The sequence below is a fragment of the Numenius arquata genome, chromosome 9 (genome assembly GCF_964106895.1).
Source record: "Numenius arquata chromosome 9, bNumArq3.hap1.1, whole genome shotgun sequence".
In the NCBI taxonomy this organism is placed as follows: Eukaryota; Metazoa; Chordata; class Aves; order Charadriiformes; family Scolopacidae; genus Numenius; species Numenius arquata.
Window position 1 is genome coordinate 17,471,187 of NC_133584.1, and position 16,254 is coordinate 17,487,440.

General features: G+C 42.0%; 1 protein-coding gene across 4 annotated transcripts in view; it reads left to right on the forward strand.

Moving 5' to 3' along the window:
• The window catches only part of TFDP2 (transcription factor Dp-2), a 40,897-nt gene that overhangs the window by 5,420 nt on the left and 19,223 nt on the right, over positions 1–16,254 (forward strand). For 2 of the 4 annotated variants that reach the window (XM_074153143.1, XM_074153140.1), the window contains exons 2-3: positions 1,048–1,114; positions 13,589–13,692. In XM_074153143.1, the coding sequence (XP_074009244.1) occupies positions 1,048–1,114; positions 13,589–13,692 (171 nt within the window). Of the gene's footprint in view, positions 1–1,047; positions 1,115–13,588; positions 13,693–16,254 lie in introns of those variants that run through there. The other 2 variants (XM_074153141.1, XM_074153142.1) reach the window with 1 other exon arrangement.

The following is a 16,254-nucleotide window of genomic DNA, read 5'->3' on the forward strand; positions in this document are numbered from 1 at the left end:
TGTTACTACCATTTAATTTGCTGGCAGTCAAATGATTCTCTAATTTGATATGATTAAAATTCTATGAGCGGCCCTAGCATATGTTCCATTATTACACCATATATCTGTAAAATAAAGCAAGTATTTGTTCTTTGATTGTATGATTGTTTTTTCTGAACTTGGTTACCTGAACCCTTTTCCCAATTATTTACACAAGTACTCAAGTTTTATAATATTTTAAAAAGAGATTTTTATAGTATTTATTTTAATTGCTACTGCTCCAATGGAGCTCAATCAGTGCTTGTCACAGCTTCTGTCTTGGAATCAAAACAAAATGCTTTGTTGAACAGGGGTTACTAAGGTGGTGCAAGCAGAACCCTCTGAAACTGCAGCATACCTTACCATCGCTTGCTGTTGCTGGGCCCATCCTTTGTTAGCTGGCATCTGAGGGACTTTCCATCTCTTCTCTCCCTCGTGCAGGAACAGTGATCTTGTGTTTTTCTATACAAACTCCACCTTTCTATGCTTTGTGTACATGCCAAAATCTGAGATGCACCATTCTGTTTATAATTTAAATTCTTCATGTCTCTGGTAATTTACCCCCAGGGTAAATCAGTTTATATCTGAAGACTAGGGAATGTATTTAAAATGCATCAAGAGCCACATCTCCTCAGACCTGTAGACCATGTAGCTTAGTACTGACAGTACTGAACATCAGGCAGATTTCTGCTGTTATTGGTGGCAGCTGTTCTAATTGACTTGGAGGGGACAGTGACTTACACCATAATAGCCAGAATGTGCTGCTTGGGTCATGTATAGTACAGTATCAGAATATTTAGGGGTTTTTTAGGTAAGAGCTTAGTTAAAATTAGAGTTTGTCTTCATATACACACAGTAAATGTCTTGGATCCTTTACTTTGAATCTCGTATTCTTGTTCAACTCTGCTATCCATAGGATGATGATGTTTCAGAAATGCAGAGCAGATTACTTTCATAATACTTTTAGTTGCCTACTAGAAAACATAGAAAGGTTTATCATATTTTAAGACTTCAAAATGTTTTGTTCAGGTTGGTGTGACTTCCACAAATGGAGACTTGAAAGGATTTATAGATCAGAACCAGAGTCCAACAAAAGGTAAGAGAATTCTATTTGTATACATAGAAAAGAAGCATACATTAAGACTGATTTCTCTCATATGTTTACTAAATTAGTATTATTGCTGATTTCACTGCATATGGTTGGTTCGGTTTTGGGAGACTCAGAATGTAAATATTCAAAATGTATTTCATACATCCACACTGGGTTTGTATACTGACATGCAAGTGTTGCTGAGGGTGAAAGAGAGTGTAGTAAAAATAATTAGACGATAAAATAAGCCCTTTTTTTCTTTCCTTGATGGTGAATAATGTGCTGAATTTCCTGATTTCCACCCCACCCTTAAACTTCCCAGACTCACTTGCCGTTCAAATGGGAGAGAAGGTTAAGCGTGACTGCATGGTCAGTGATACCTTTTGATACTTTCATGAAAGTGTTGTGGACAATTTACAATAATAATTATATTTTGTTCCATTCCTGTTTCATGTTAGCATTTCTAGATTAATCTCTTTTGACTCTAAAACAGTATGTTGGCAGTCAGAACGGATATAGAATTCCAATAAAATAAAACTGCAACCCCTTCTCAGTATTAAAAAACTTGAGGATTTACAATTCAGGAAACTCTGATCAACCTTTCTAAGGAAATACCAGTTTGCTGTTATCCACTGCAATAAACAAATGCATCTACTAGCTGGGAGAATGATTTTTGGCTCATCATGGCAGTTTAGGTGCATCAGACTTCAGAGTCTGAAAAAATTAAAGAGTCTAAACAGACAATGCCTAGAGCTACAGTATCTTCCTTGTTTTCTAAACATTACGGATTCATTTCTGGCCTTTGAGGATTAATTTATTGTGCACTGGTGAGATAATTGCGCTTTTTTTTTTTATTATTTTGCGATTGTATCATAATAGTAGGGAAAAACACTAAAGTGCAACATTTTCAAATAATTTCTGTGAGACAAGCAATTCATTTGTTCAGAGAATAACTGACTTGAATAACTTTATAAAGTATAGGTTGTTACTGTTAGTGGTAGTATCTCAGTCATCCCGATTTTGCTTCTGGGATGACAGATGTATTATTTACCACCATTCTTCTGTATTTTCTAAAATGTTATGTTCTGATGATTTTTATTTTTTTTAACCTTGAGGTATAATTAAAAATCACTGACATCTCTGTTGAGATAAAACCTCTGGTTCACGCTGGCTTGGAAAATCAAATATTCCATAAAAGCTGGAAAAATTTGCATGCCAGTATCCAAGCTGTCTTTACTTTCAGTCTTGAGTATCCTTTCCTTCTTCTGGCGTGTCCACTGTTGAACTCTGAAAATTGAAAGGCATTCAGGTCCATTGTCTCTTACCACAGCTTTGTGAACTTTCCAGTGAATACAGTTTTTATTGTTTTATCCATTATTTAAGTTAATTCATTTGCTATAGTAAAAATAAAGGCAATTTATTGCTGCATATCTGGGCCTATTCATAATGTGCCTTCACAGTGTTCTTCGACTGAAGGAACATGTCCTTAGACTGAAGCAGTTCTCTTTCAAGAGTGAGAGAGGCCATTTGCTCAAATAAGGATCTTCTTGAAAGCATCAGATTCCAAGTGCTAGAAATTTATGTTTAGAAAAGTTGCCTTTTTTTTCTTTCCAAAAATATAATTATTTGTGGTGTGTGTTTACTTGTTGTTGGCCTCTAGTACAAACATGCTAATACAGTACCAATATCACATTAAAGGAACACTATTCCGATTCCAGTGCTGAGCCATGAGCACATAGAAAATTCCTTGCAAATTTCGTTGTCCCTTTTTTTTGATGAACTCTGATCTTTTATTATACTATGAAATCTGTTGTGTAATCCTGATTTCATTGGTTTAGTTTTGAAAAATGCTGGACTGTTCTAGGTAAACCCACTGCTCTGCCACTTTGCCTAATAACAGTGGACTGCAGCCTGGATCTTTGAGGATGCTGTTTCAAACTTCAGGACAATCTCTTGAAACACTTATCGAAAGAGCTGTTGCTCTTTCTGTACTCACAGAGCTGCATTCTCATTCTGTAGTATTAGCACTATATATAGTTATGTAGGGGAAGTTTTCTGGCTTTTCACACTACAAACACGTAATCAAAATAGCTCAGTTGACCTTTGTGCTCTAAAATTACTTTCTGGGGTTTTTTCTGGTCAGAGGCTTACCTTTCAAAATCTCTCTTTTCCTGAGTTTTTCCCTCGAACCATCTGAAGCACTTGCTCTGTTGCTGCTGTTGTTGCTGATCAGGCTCCATTTTCCCACCATGACCTGTAGTCTCCATGCACAACCTCTGGATATTTTCCAGGTTTATTTTGCTACAGGAGAAGCTAATGCTCACAGACTGCTTAGGTATTGCAGTCTAATCTGTAATTCTTAAAGCACATGCTGTGTCACTTCTTCTGGTTTTTAAATCTGAATTACTGTTCCTAAATAGGTTGACAGGTTGTTTGGTTTATATGGGGGTTCAGTTTTCTTATTGCTTGGTTGTTTCCTGTGCTTGTTAGTGAATACTGTGGTCTTCTTGCTGTAGCTTTTTTTGATTCAGGCTTTTTAGAATACTTTCAGTATTTTTTTTTATTCCTTGTATAGATGATGTCTGGGAAAAGGAAGGATTTCTAGTACCTGGTGTATCTAAATGCAATACAGATTTACTAAGGAAATTGATCTTTTAAATGTGATGATTGCAGAATCAAAGCACATACATCCAAATTTGTAATCTTCATAAAAAGACTTTCTGCCTAATCCTGAAGGGAACTGGATTTTTCTTTCTAGGTTTGCATAGAAGAAATATCACAGTGCTCAGCAGAGCATTAAGTCCGAATGTTTTTCACTTTGTTTAGTGAACAATTCCCATTCAACAGACAATTTACTTTCCTACATTTTTTGCTCTTAATTCATAGGCAAACAGGCTCTTTTGGCTTAAAGGATTTCCATTTGGAGCTTATTTCCTCTGCTTGAAATGAATACTCATTGGATCTGAGAGGGAATGCCACATGCAGGTGGCTCTTGCCTAATGGCCAGGGTACTCACCTAATGCCAGGGACTGCTGGTTGCAAGGATGGTCACTGGGTAAAGTATTTTAAGGAGTCCACACAGCAGAGTCTGGATATCTCCTTTCTGAAGGTCATTTTCACTCGTGTTTCCACTCAGTCTTTGATGTAGTAGATTCTTATTGTTACAGTCAAAACTGTTCAGCTATGGCAAGCTGGGCTGACTATCCTTCATTTCCTTATCTCAAAGTGCCTGGCAGACTAGCGATTAAAATTATTCCTGTAGGAGACCTGTGTTTCAGTTCTCCCAGACAAAAAATTGGCCCTGGTTCTTGTTCTTTAGTGAATCAATACTCTCAGGTTACTGAATGCAAGAGGGATGCTTCCTCTCAGGTTTTGGAGAACAGAGATGATTGTTGCTGTTCTTAGCCTTGGCGATAGACCGGTACGTATGTCTTGGGTATTCTTCTAGTGTTTTATCATGGATTGTGCCCATTGGGAGAAACTCCTGGTATGCTCCACGCTAACAGGACCAACACATTCCTGGCTGTAGGCGGAACTTTGGTGCCTAATGAAGTTAATTGACAACAACTAAGGTGCTCCGTTATTTAGACAAAATCTTGGTTTAAGTGGCAAGATGTCTTTGTGGAGTTGGCCCATTCTGTTAAAATTATGAAGTATAATAGTTCAAGGTAGTTCTCAAACAGGTACAATTAGGTTTGTGAATGAGTTGTATAGTAACGGTTCAGTTTTAAGTTTGGGGTGATTGTTTCCAGCTGTGAATGAATTAAATCAGACATACTGTAGAGTTCGGTTGAAAAGTTGCATGTGTAATCAGAATTTAAAATTCAATCTGTTTGGGAGACGTTCCCAGTCAGTAAGTTAAACACTTCCAGTTTTTTAATCCTGTTCATATATATTATAAAAATGGAAAATCAAATCTTCTCTGGCTGATTCCATGGAGAGGGCACACCTGTATCACCGCTTGGCCGCCTGTCCCATAGAGCCACCTCGCCGGCCCTCTGTGCATCCACATGGATGTCCAAAGCTTTGAGGGCTCTATTCTAGCCTGAGGAGTAGTCCCAAGGCTACCTGGTCTGCTGAGCACTCGGAGCTGCCTAGGTATGAAGCCCTGTAATAAAATCAAGGTGTACAATCAGGTAGTCAAAGAAGCTGCCGCTTCTCAGCTGTGAATTCAATGAGCTGTGGTGCCACCAGGTGAGCACTCTAATTCAGCACACCTGAAGTGCTTTAATTTGTTAGTCTTCTGCAGTGACAGGTGAAGGGACAGTGTGTCCTAAAGATTCCTTTGACCAAAACAAGACATGCAGAGACTCCAATTTGAAAGCATCTGCAGATGTGAAAGGTTTGTGCTTGCCCTGCGCAGCTGTGCAGACAGAGCTGAGGTGGCACAGGGCGAGGGGCCATTACCGGCCGCCCACCACGGGGGCAGGAGGGGACCCAGCCCCGCTCCAGCGAAGTGGCCTGTCCCTAGGGTGAACCAACGGCCTGTCCCTAGGGTGAACCAGCGGCGGCTGCAGGTTTGGGGTGTGTGCCATTGCTTTGCCCCTGTCAGAGACTGGCGTTTCTGCCATGGAGACTCTGTAGCCTCAGCAAAATCTCTTCCGACTCCTTCAGTCTCCAGGCACCGCTCCCTTGGCCGTACCGCTGTGTGGGACCGCCTGAATTAAAATTGTCGTTGTAAATGTAGGAGATGCGGGTGAATGCCCGTGTGCAGGGCCGCACAGGTGGAGAGGAGAGCCTTTGTTACACCAGGTTTGACGCCACGGCCCCCGCCGGCCGCCCCGGGCCCGCCCTGCCCGCGCCATTGCTGCCGCCTGGCCCTGCCGCGTCGTGCCCACGGGCGACAAGGGGGGGGACCGCCATCGCCGCCCCGGAGCCCCGCTCTCGGCCTGCCTACTTTAAACTCCCGGCGGTGGCGGGGGGGTGCCGGGATCGCCCGGCGCCGCCGTCTGAGGCGGGGGTAGCGCAGGGGCCCAGACCCTGAGGGAAGGCGGGCGGCGGGAGCAGAGCGCAGGGAGCAGCGCTGGAAATGGCCGGGCTGTGGGGCGGCAGGGCGGTCTGCTCCTGGCCAGGGGGACCTCGGCGGGCTGGGGGGAACGGCCCCTGCACCGGCACAGGCTGGGGCTGCTCTGTATGTAGAAAGGGGCCTGGGGCTGCTGGCGGGGAGCAAGGTGACCGTGAGCCAGGAGGAAGGCTAGTGGTGCCCTGGGTGGCATGGGGAGGGGAGGTGACAGCAGGTCCCCTCCACTCAGGCCTGGTGAGGCCACTCCTGGAGTGATGGGTACAGTTATGGGGCTCTCCAGTGCAGGAGAGACACAGACATAATAGAGAGTTGAGATCATGAAAGGACTGCAACATCTCTCGTGTGAGGAAAGGCTGAGAGAGCTGGGACTGAAGTCTGGAGAAGGCTCGGGGGGGAACTTATCAATGTATATAAATACCTGAAGGGAGGGTACAGGGGATGGAGGCAGGGTCTTTCCGGTGGTGCCCAGTGACAGGACCAGAGGCATGGGCACAGACAAACACAGGAGGTTCCCTCTGAACATCGGGAAACGCTTTTTTACTCTGAGGGTGACTGAGCACTGGCACAGGTTGCCCAGAGCAGTTGTGGAATCTCTGACCTTGGAGATACTCAGATGGGCCCTGGACATGGTCCTGGGCAGCCTGCTTTGACAAGATGACTCTAGAGGTCCCTCCTAACCATTCTGTCATTCTCTCTGCAGATTCCTGTAAGTTTTTTTAAGTACATATTTTACCAAGAATAGTTAATCGGGGGTGGGAGGGAGTGGTCTGTTAATATTTTTCATAAACTTGAGAATTGGGGATTTGATCAGAATTGTTAGAGTTTCAACAAAAACAATAGCAAAACCAGTAGAAATGATCAGGAAGGTTTGGGGGGTGGAGGGGGAGGAATTCATACCAGACTTTGAGCTGAAAAACTCCGAATGAGAATTTGTTTCCAAAACAAACAAAACGTCTCCTGTAACACGGTTGTTTCATTCAAAATTCATAGCTGCTGATAGGAATGAAGAACTAATATATCTGACATAAGTAGAAAAATGTCTAGTAAGGATTAACTTGTATTTGATAGATTACATTCTTAATTATAGTATTTCCAAGGTCATCTTTTGTCATGCTTTTAGCTTATGTTAAAAGTACTTGATGTACGTGACCTGCAAGTAAGGGATATTCCCAAAAGTAAATCAGATCAATTAAATACACAGAGAAGTCACCTGGAGCACAAACTTCATTTTCAATAGATAATGTCCTGAGAATTTAAAGAATTCTAAATTTCTAAGTGCCTATAAAGAAATTATGGAAGTTACTGAAACCATATTTTGTTATCTTTCATGGGGAATACTCTTGCATGTAAAAAGTGAGTTTATTTCACAGGTTAACTGTTCTGCTGCCTCCTAAACAAAATCTGTTGGCTGACCTAGTGTGTCTGTATCTGAACAAAGGCACTGGGTACTGATCCACTTTTGTCTATGAACAGTGAATTGACAGTTACTAGTTAGGGTGTGGAAGAAAGAAGCAACAGTTCTCAACTGGACTATGAGTGACGTGTGATTCTCAGCTTAAAATGTATAATGTAGATTGTACTGTCCTTAGTTAATACTTTTTTATTACTATATTCTTAAATTCTTTGAATTTACGTGGTGTTCTCTGTTTGTTGCTGTGGAGGCAAAAGGGAGTCCAGCTCCAGACACCAATCTTGAAACAGGCTCCATGAGGGAGGATCCCTTAATAGGATCAAATTGCAATCCAGATTGCTTTGGTTGGGAATCTTACCTTTTCATGCAACTTCACAAGAAACCTCGTTTCAATACATCTTTTTTTATGCAGTACCTAATTTTTATTAAGTCCTGATAGGGCTGGTGTTTTAGAAACTGGGCAATGCACAGGATGTCCCTGTGCTACTGTAATGGAAGCAGTAAGGCAAGTGTCTCTCTCTTTTTTCTTTCTGTCTCTTTTTTTTTTTTTTTTTAATTAACATATTTACCATTTTCTGCCTTTCCTTGTGTTGTAATCTTTTGCTTGATGCCAGACATCTTCTCTGATAACAGTGCCAGTTAGGTTTGCCCTGGTCACCTCACAGCTGCTTTTAAACACTGTCCTTCGCTTAGTGCCAGCATAGCTGTGTAGGTGGCTGAGCAGTTCGCTGGACCTAGGAGGAGATTCAGCTGAAAAATACCCGTTGTTCCATGTACGACACCATTCTCTGTCTGATTCTGTGATTTAGTTTTTCCTTTTCTACAGATCTCTTTGATTTCATATATTTCTAGATATGTGTGTTCTTCTACAGATTATACAATTTTTAAAGTTAGGTTTATAGCCCAGTAAGTTTGTGGAATAAACAAATGAAGAAATGTACCAAGAAAATATATGCACGTTAATAGCATGTTAATAATTCAGTTTTCCTATATGCTTTAATAATACTGTGTCCTGATCTTGGAGATCAATTAATGTTTTAATGTAATAGAGGATCCTGAGGAAACATCACATGTTATTGCAAAATATCCTAATGGACTTCCTGGTATTTCCCAACTCTGAACTGTTATTTTTACCATCCATTACCATCAAGCCATAGGCTGTGTTATTTAAAATGGCTGTTCATTGATACGCTTTAAAAATATGGATGTTTGTTTCAGAGCTCAGAATATGAAATCCAAGTTACCAGCACTTCCCTAGTGTTTTGTCTAAAAATTCAAAGACTTTATTTGTTGACGTACGCATTGTGTGTGACCCCAGCTGGTTGGTCTGTGCCTCCCGTCAGCTATGGTTTCCTTCAAACTGGCTGTGACAGATTCTATAGATTCTCCAATTGACATTGTTTCTGATTATCTTTGCAACTAAGCTGCAGACCTAACAGATTTAGTTATACAGGGAAAAAAATCACTGAAACGTCTTTAACTCCATATTTGTATAGGAGTCCGTGTTGTTTGTGTGAAGTTAAACTATTTAGGATGCCACCTAACGATTTGAAGTTAGTCTTATGGGATGGTTAGTTAGTGTGTGCATGTGAGCATGCATGTACATAAACATGAATAACTTTTTTCGGTGACTGCTTGAAACTAAAGATCACTTAAATTGAATTTTTCTTTGTGCAAGTAAAAAGATTTCATAAATGCCAGGAAGAATAATAGTTATGTAGTGATCATATGTTTCTAAGCATGAAAGAATATCAACTCTGGTTTTTCTCCATGAGAAACAGCAATAGTGGTGACTGAGGGATGGAAAACTAATTTACGTAGAAGCAAAGGGGGTTTGTTCTAAAAGAAACATACATATGTTCACTGACAGATTTTTATCCTGCATTTGCACCCGTGACGAGCATGCTCAGTTTGTGGTGGTTTTCTATATATTGCCATTAAAGCCTCTCCATGAGAGTTTTAAGTGGGTTTCTTTCCCATGTGCTTGGTTTTCTGTAGGTGGAGTGGGAATAATGACACTGACCTCCTTTGTGCTTCCAAAGTACTGCTGAGAAACATTATATAAGAATTGAGTATTATTATACAAATCATTCTAGTTTGATCCATCTCTGCTGACCTTTTTCATCCAGGCAGTAAGATTACCGTGACTAGGAGGCTGATGGGTCTCATTGTGTTCAGCTTACCACTGTACGTACTGCTGTTTTTCAGTGGAACATAAATCAGTGTAATCTTTTTTTCCCCAAATGATGGGCATTATTAAGACTTGGCATTTATTTGGAATTTCTTCATGTTTAAAGCCTTTACAGTTGCTATGTGATAAAGTATATATATTTAGTTTTGTGGTATTTTTGCTTTAAGTTCAATACAGAAATCTGCTGAATGTTTTTTAAAGTCTGTGAATATTTTTAGATGATCTACAAACAGCATGACGTCTCCTTCCTCCTTCAACTTTTTCTGTGCTGTTTTATAAATAAGACTTGAAGAGATTGTTCCTGTTGGTGCTTGCTGTTTTGTAACACCACCTTGCCTCCAAAACTTTAGAAATTACCAGCTCTTTAGCAAACATGGATGCACTGTTTGGTGAAAATTTGGTGTAAAATACAGCCGCTCATGTTAGCAAACAAGTGCCTGCTCTCAGAGCTGGTCGCACTTTTGTCGGCAGTTTCCAGTTTGTGGTGATGTTTCGATTGCGCTGGGACTGGTCCTGGCCAGCTCCAGCTCCTTCAGCAGCGGCTGCGTCCTGCAGACCTGGGCTGATGCTGTGCCAGGGCCGTGGGCAGGACGGGTTGCTCTTGGAAGTTGGATTTCTCTTTGTTTAGAGGAGAGTAGTGATGCTGGTGATACTGACTGCAAAATCTGTCTCTTCAGGTTGGGGTGCTCATGTGATCTGTTTGGAAATGCATTAACTGGACCAATTTTCATGTTGTGAAGAGAGATGGAGCAGCTGAGGTCACATGAGTATCTTGACTATGACACTTAAAAAAACGGGAGGGAATATTTTTTTCATAAATGATAAAACTTTTTGTTTACGTTTTTTTCAGTTGTTGACAAACAAGCAGAATTAACTCTTATTGTGAAAAACTTCATTGTTCTTTCTTTCTGTCATGGTGGATAAGCGAGACCTCACTCATAGAAAGGAACTCGTCCCTTTCCATCCTGTCTGTGTTTTAAAGTCCACACATTCACATATTTATATTTATGCTTAAATTTAAAAGGAAGGACAAGGGCAGGAAAGCATTTCTTTGAAAACTTGATGAACTCTTAAGATCATTTTGATGATGATGGGGGGTTTGTGTAGGGATTAGAAGATAAAGATCTTTCTTACTGACAGTAACTGTAACCAAAAAAGACTTTTAAACATATGTCATGTGTGACTGTCTTTTTAAAAACAAGATCAAGTAATTTGCATGACCCATGTAATTACTAGAGTTGCCCTAATGGTGAGGGCAGTTTAAGCTAGTTTTCAGAGAGTTTGCCTGTGTGTGCGCGAGGGGAGGTACTTACGTTAAAAACTATTACCAGTGCACATAGATTACAACCTACGTGCCACATGTTGAGAAAGAAGGAAACGGTGTGCACAGCGATGGACGTGGGACAGTGGGTAGACACGTACGTTGGACTGTGCAGCAGCAGTGCTAATTGTACAGTACAGTAAGTCTGAGAGGTTTAACCTTACGTTGTGAAACATGACATTACCGTGCCTCTTGCAGGCCAGGAAGTGTCACCAGCGATGACTCTGTGATGTAGCCCCATGGTAAGAGAACTGTAAGCTAGATGCTGACATTTCAGAATTTTACTGCACTTTGCCATGTGACTTTATGTTGTCAGCATCAGAGAAAGTAATTTATTTCTTTTCCCCGGTAAGAAAAGGGACAAGGAAAAATAGCATGAGAGCTGATATTGGAGAAAAAGGAGTCAAAAGTTTCAGCTGCAGCAGAAAAGAGGAAATTTTCTCCAGCAGTACTGGGAAGTGACAGGCACGTCGCTGACGACAACAGCCTGCAAGGAGAGGGGAGACTAGGTTTTGATGAGAACACGCTGGTGCAGTTTAGCAAATCCTGGGCAAAATCCTATAGCAAAAGTAAAATTGACAAGTAACTAGCCAGTTTAGGGAACTATTTTGAGCTCAAAATGTGAACACAATGTATGTAAATCATGAATTACTGTTGTCAGGGGCACTCAGGCACTACCTCACAAAAGGCGTTTTGTAATAGAGCAAGGATCTGCTGTGGGGGTGGGTTTGCGAGTGTGTGGGGTTTAGAAGGTTTTTTTCCTAGGTGAGTTAGGTGACTGAATACATTATTCGATTTATTGAATAAAGCAGAAGCAAGCTGCTTCTGAACGTGTTCTCAGATACAGATCTGCCTTTTGGAAAATTAGTCAGTAGTAGTACTAGCGTCAGTGTTAGTAGTAGTGTTACTTCAGATGCCAAAGGGATTTACACAAAACATTAGAACATCCTTTTCTCAAATTGAAAATATTTCTCATATCTGTTCATTTTTTATAAAGGTGAGACTTGTATGTCTACATCTTTACTATTTCTATGCTGTAGCTACAGAAGATCCTTTTTTCAAGTATTCTTTTTCTCTCAGTTGTGTTGTTTCTGCTTTGTATTACACAGAAGTTACACTGTTGAATTTATGACTTTCCAGTTCCCTCATGGCAGAACACAGGTGTACTGAATTAAAAAACAAAACTAAACAAAAAGGCTGGTTCAGGACCAAGTGAGAAGAGAAAAGTGGACAGTGGAGGAGAACAAGTTGTATGAGAAAGGACACCACTGGGTCAGCTTGGGACCATCCAGGCTAAGCTGAATGTTGACCAGCTCCTGTGGAAGGAGGAGGGCAGTGGGATGGGGAGGGCTGATCCCTGCACTGGTCTGAAGGAACCTGTCACCTCAGATGCCTTCGGTTTCTGTCTGCTAGTGCCAGGGAGCGTAAGTGGCTCTTCGGGAGCCAATCCTTTTCCTTAGGGCTCCTGACCCCAGCTAGACCCAACCTGACTCTGGGTTATGAGACAGTGGCAGCTCTTCCTTACATTTGATTCTGCCTCCAGACCCACCACTGTCATTCCCCATTTTGAAGAAGGCTGTGCATAAGAATGGGGGGAGGTATTAGATTGATCAATTCCCAGCTCTCTTGCTTTGAAACTGTCGTAGAGCCAGGAGGTCCTTCTGCCACAGTGTCCATAGATAAATGTGTTCACTGCTTGGAGTGGCTTGTGTACAACAGTTTGCGCATTCGTGGGCTAATGGCAGTGCTGCGTGATAGTTTTGATTAAGACCTTAAGTCTGAATAATCAAGATTACAAGATAAGGTTTGAAATAGAGGAGCAGCAGCATTTGTGAGACTCTCAGCATAGAGCTGCACTTCTCTGTGTGAAGGCAGGAAGAGTTAGATCCATAAGCTGTCTGGCATCACAAGGATGATAAACAGCTTGGGATGAGAACCCACTGGGTGAGAGATGGTGTGCTTGGCTTCATCTTGATGTCCAGCTGCCTGCTCTGTTACTTCAGGTAAGTTGCAAAGGCATCATTTACTCCATCTGTACAGTGACAGAGGCATCATATGCTCTGGATGTTACATCTGTACATCTACCTCACTGATGTTTGTAGAATACTTCAGTATAGTCAGGCGAGGAGTGGTTAAGGCTATGAAGATAGCTGGATATATATTTTGTATATGTGCTTATGATTATAAGTAGGATTTGTGTGCTGATTTCTCTCTAGAAGTATACTCATTAATTTTAACTTAATGCTGAGCTATGGCAGGCTGTGCTCTTTGTCTTAGGCAAGAAGAAATTGTTTTTGGAAATAAAATACTAACACATAATTTTAAAGGTAAAATAGTGAAGGTGTGGTTTTGCGAGGTGTCCTTGTGACATCTGCTGAAAGGTCTGGAGGCGGTTGTGTGAGGGTGTGTTTGCAGTTTATGAGACAAAAAAGCCAACCTGATTCCAAAACGTTAAAATGTGAGAATTTGCCAGAGTGTTATTCAGAGGTTACTAAGGAAGTAATTTAAAACTCTCTTTTTACTGGTCTTTTTAGGTAATATTTCAATAATCACATTACCAGTTTCCAGCACCAACTCTCCAACTAAGATTTTGCCAAAAACCTTAGGACCAATCAATGTGAATGTTGGACCCCAAATGGTAAGTTTTGCAACTCCGGTAATGCTGACTTGTGTAACTACCTGCATGGCTTCCTGTTGATGTAATGTGGAAACATGAAAAACAAAGACGTGATCGGTGCTGGGAACTTGCCGCTTCCCGCCTCAGCTGCAGAGGCTGCTGAAGTGCCCCACCTGGCTGGAGAGGCGCTGGATGTGGGTACCGCAGCTTGGCACACCAGAGCTGCCGCTCCCAACAACCATCTTGTGGGTGAACTTAGGGGATGCCCGTCTTCCTGGCTTGGAATGGAAACTGAAACAACTTTACCAGTTGACGTTTTAACTATTACTCAAAACTGTATTAAGAAAAGAAAAATCTCATGAAGAAGATTATTGATACTCTGAATATTTTGAGTCATGTTCTCACCGCTAAGTCTCCAGTGTTGCCAAAGACTAAATGTCTCAGATCTGTTGCTAGAGGTTTAACTTGTTGAAACTACTCTTCTTAAAACTCTTTTCCTGTCGATAACTGTATACTGAGAGCATATTGCTGTTTCAGGGATTTTGGATCTGGTTTGAGAAAAATTTTCGGTTTTCTAGTGGCCAGAGAGCTTAACAGGCAATATAGTCAACTGCTGCTGGTAACCCAGTGCCTACGTGCCAAGCACTTAGCCTGAGTACAGCAACCATTTAATGTGTTTTATAAATAATTGTGGTGGGTCTTTTTCTCATCAGCAGTTATTCCTGTTCTTCGGTGGCTTTTATCCCAGTTGGACAGATGGGCACAAGCATTGCAGCCAGCGCTGCCCTCCCCCGCAAGCTGCTGTGTAGAGCTCCATCTGAAGTACTAGCCACAGGCTAGTGCCCCGTCTACCAGGGAATCGTGTTCCTCAGAGCATCGGTACTGATGCAAGTATTGCCAGAGCAGGTGCCCCGTAGCATTTCACTGGAATGGTTCCTCTACGAAAGATGTGTCCCGGGAGTGCAATAAATAAGTAATAGTCAAGAGCAGGGAGAGCGGTCAGTTAATGCAGTTCCTGCTCTTAGGAGTGGCTGCTTGAGGCCCTGCTTTTGGTTTAAACGTACCCTAGTTGCAGTTTAGGTTCTATAGCGGGTAGAAGTTGCAAAAGCTACTGCATGCTGTGAGACACACATTTATTCTTATTTTGTATTCTTATTTTAATTTTTTTTTAATTTTTTAAAAATTATTTTATTTTCTGCTTTGTGAGGATAGGTCTATATTCAGAAAACATTTTATTATTAAATAGCCGTTAATACAGACCTCCAGTGTACAGCTGTGTTGTGCCCCAGACCATTTAAAAGAGAATATTCACAAGTTCTTAATAGTAGGAGTGTTAGCAATCCTTTGGCATCTCACCTGCGTTAGCAGCAGCCGTGAGGGGGTTTTGGCTTTATTTAACCGCTGCAGGTCACAGCCCCTGCGGCCGCTCCGGGTCCTTCTCAGCGGCACGCAGCCCCGGGGTCAGGGATTGACCTGGATTGCTCTGGATCCCCTGGGGTACAGCTGTCACTGCAAACAGTGACATCAGCACGGGTGTTTTGGGCTGGACTCTTGTGTATGGGTGTTTGTTACCATTTCTTTAGATTCAGTCTGTAGGTATAAATTTAACAGCGTAAGTATTACTGATAAACTGGTAGTGCTTAATTACAGAGATTTAATTACAGGGATTTAACACATCCTACAGACGCTCTATTTGCTAAAGTAGGGTGAGGTTTTCTGTTTTATGCTGTGCAGTGAATGTATGTGATTACTGCAGGCACACTGGAAAAATATTTGCTGTTAAGAGAAGGTGGGACTAGTCCTCTGAAAATACTCCGTGTGGCATATTTTGTGAAAGCAAACATTCAACAGCAAACGTAAAAGTGACGCCGAGGTAACAGTGGTTTGTGTACCCGGGAGAGCTGGCAGCCGTGACAGGGAGCCGTAGAGCGGGGGCTCCGCGCCTGAGCAGCTCCCGCCCCGCGGTGCCGCGGGGGGCCGGGGGCGCTGCCGGTGCCGGCCCTGCCGGTGCCCGCCGCCACCAGGTGGCACCGCGGGACAGAAAGAGAGCGGACGGGTCGGTGTGCGAGCGCCCGAAGGTGGTTGTGCCAGCTCGGTTTACTACAGCGGGCGGAGGAGGAGACTGGACATAAAATGCCCTTCAATCACACATTTGATCTGTGATTTACAAGGCATCGGTAGAGCAATGTGAAACCTCAGAGGGGGTGGAACGTGCTGCAATTAATTTCAGTACACAAAATATTTAACATCTTTTCTCCCTGGCGTGTGCCTGCCATATGCCGGCAGAGCCATATGCTTACTGCAAACAAACATTATTTATAGTATCGCAAGAAATTGATATAAAAAGTTACTGGATCGGACTGATGTTTAATTGAAATATTGCATTACATGCATACTGATGTTACGCCAGTGCTGAACTTAAACAAGCTTTTACAAATTAATCATTCTGTCACAAAATGTTTCTGACGTTAGGCCAATGTGGCATTAAGTTGATACCGTTCTTGTGCCCGCATGCGGCGTGTAAAGCAGCCAGCATGGCGTCTTTTGTTCTCCAATATCAACCAGTAAATATCTAACTTGTAC